Source organism: Emiliania huxleyi (assembly GCF_000372725.1).
Source record: "Emiliania huxleyi CCMP1516 unplaced genomic scaffold EMIHUscaffold_468, whole genome shotgun sequence".
In the NCBI taxonomy this organism is placed as follows: Eukaryota; Haptophyta; order Isochrysidales; family Noelaerhabdaceae; genus Emiliania; species Emiliania huxleyi.
The window spans coordinates 62,758-63,887 of NW_005198482.1; the positions used below are offsets into that span (position 1 = coordinate 62,758).

Genomic DNA, 1,130 nt, shown 5'->3' on the forward strand with positions numbered 1-1,130 from the left:
GCCGGTCCCTTGGGCAACGGCGCCGCAGTCGAGATGACCATGGGCTTCCTGCACGTCCTGCGCACCAAGTTCCCGCTGTGCTCGATCAAGCTCACGAAGACCGGCCTCTTCCGCGGCATTCGCGGAGCAGCGGCGCAGCAAGCTCTTCAAGAACCCGGGCTGCGCCAAGACGTGACCGAGCAGAACCCGCTCGTGCTTCCGCAGGGCGACGATTGGAATCGTGCTTTCGATGACTACGAGGTCGGGCCCGACAGTGCCGCCGGAATCAGCGTCTACTGAGAGCCGCCACGAGCGCGTTCTTGCGCTTACGCACCGCGACGAGCGAGTGAGGTGGGAGCTCAACACTAGCTCGTGGGAGCGAGCCGATGACATATACGGTTGGGAGTGAGGGCCCCCAGGCGAGCGGGGCGTGAAGACCGGTCTCGCGCCAGGCCTTCCTACACACACGTACACGTACGGTTTGAGTGTTGGCATACATTGAGCTGTGTAGCTGTAGGGAGCTTTTGGTGGACACGTCATGCACACGGAACGTCGGCCTTTTGCCAGGCAGAAACCGGTGAAATGCGCATGACGCAGAGCGAGCCAAAAAAGCGTGTGAGGAGTGTGAGCTCTGGGTCTGGCCGCCCTGGCCCCCTGCTCAGGCTTCGCTCGAGTCGACACATGCGGCACATGCCAAAAGACATGCATAATATTTCTTATTTGTGTGTGTGTGGGGCGTCGGTAGACGGTGTACCGACTTCACTGAGACACCACGCACTACGGTACACCACACCACTGTGCCCCTCCACCGTCCCGCGCTTTGCTGCGGTGCGGCTTCGTGAGAGGGACTGGCAGGCGAGAGCGCGAGGCGGGCGGCCTCGAGCGAGCGACCGCAGCCGGGCCTCTTCCAACGCAAGCCAGAGGCCTCTCTCCGTCAGCTCCGGCCGAGGCGATGCAGGATGGCGCTCAGAGCGCGGACGCGCCGCCGGTGTAGAGGGCGGTGAACTTCTCGAGCATCGTGAGCGAGATGACCGTGTACGGCGCCAGCTTGACAAAGGCGGGCACGAAGCCGCGCCAGAGCACGAGAACGCCGTCGGCGGCGACGCTGGTGCGCGCGCACTCGAGCGCTGATGAGTACTCTCCCGGCGCCG

General features: G+C 64.0%; 1 protein-coding gene across 1 annotated transcript in view; it reads right to left on the reverse strand.

Moving 5' to 3' along the window:
• Window positions 1-945: 945 nt before the first annotated feature.
• EMIHUDRAFT_245609 (hypothetical protein) overlaps window positions 946-1,130 on the reverse strand; it is a gene marked incomplete at both ends in the record, with an annotated part of 462 nt that continues 277 nt past the window's right edge. Inside the window, one exon of the mRNA XM_005768145.1 lies at window positions 946-1,106. Within this exon, the coding sequence (XP_005768202.1) occupies window positions 946-1,106 (161 nt within the window). The remainder of the gene's footprint in view (window positions 1,107-1,130) is intronic.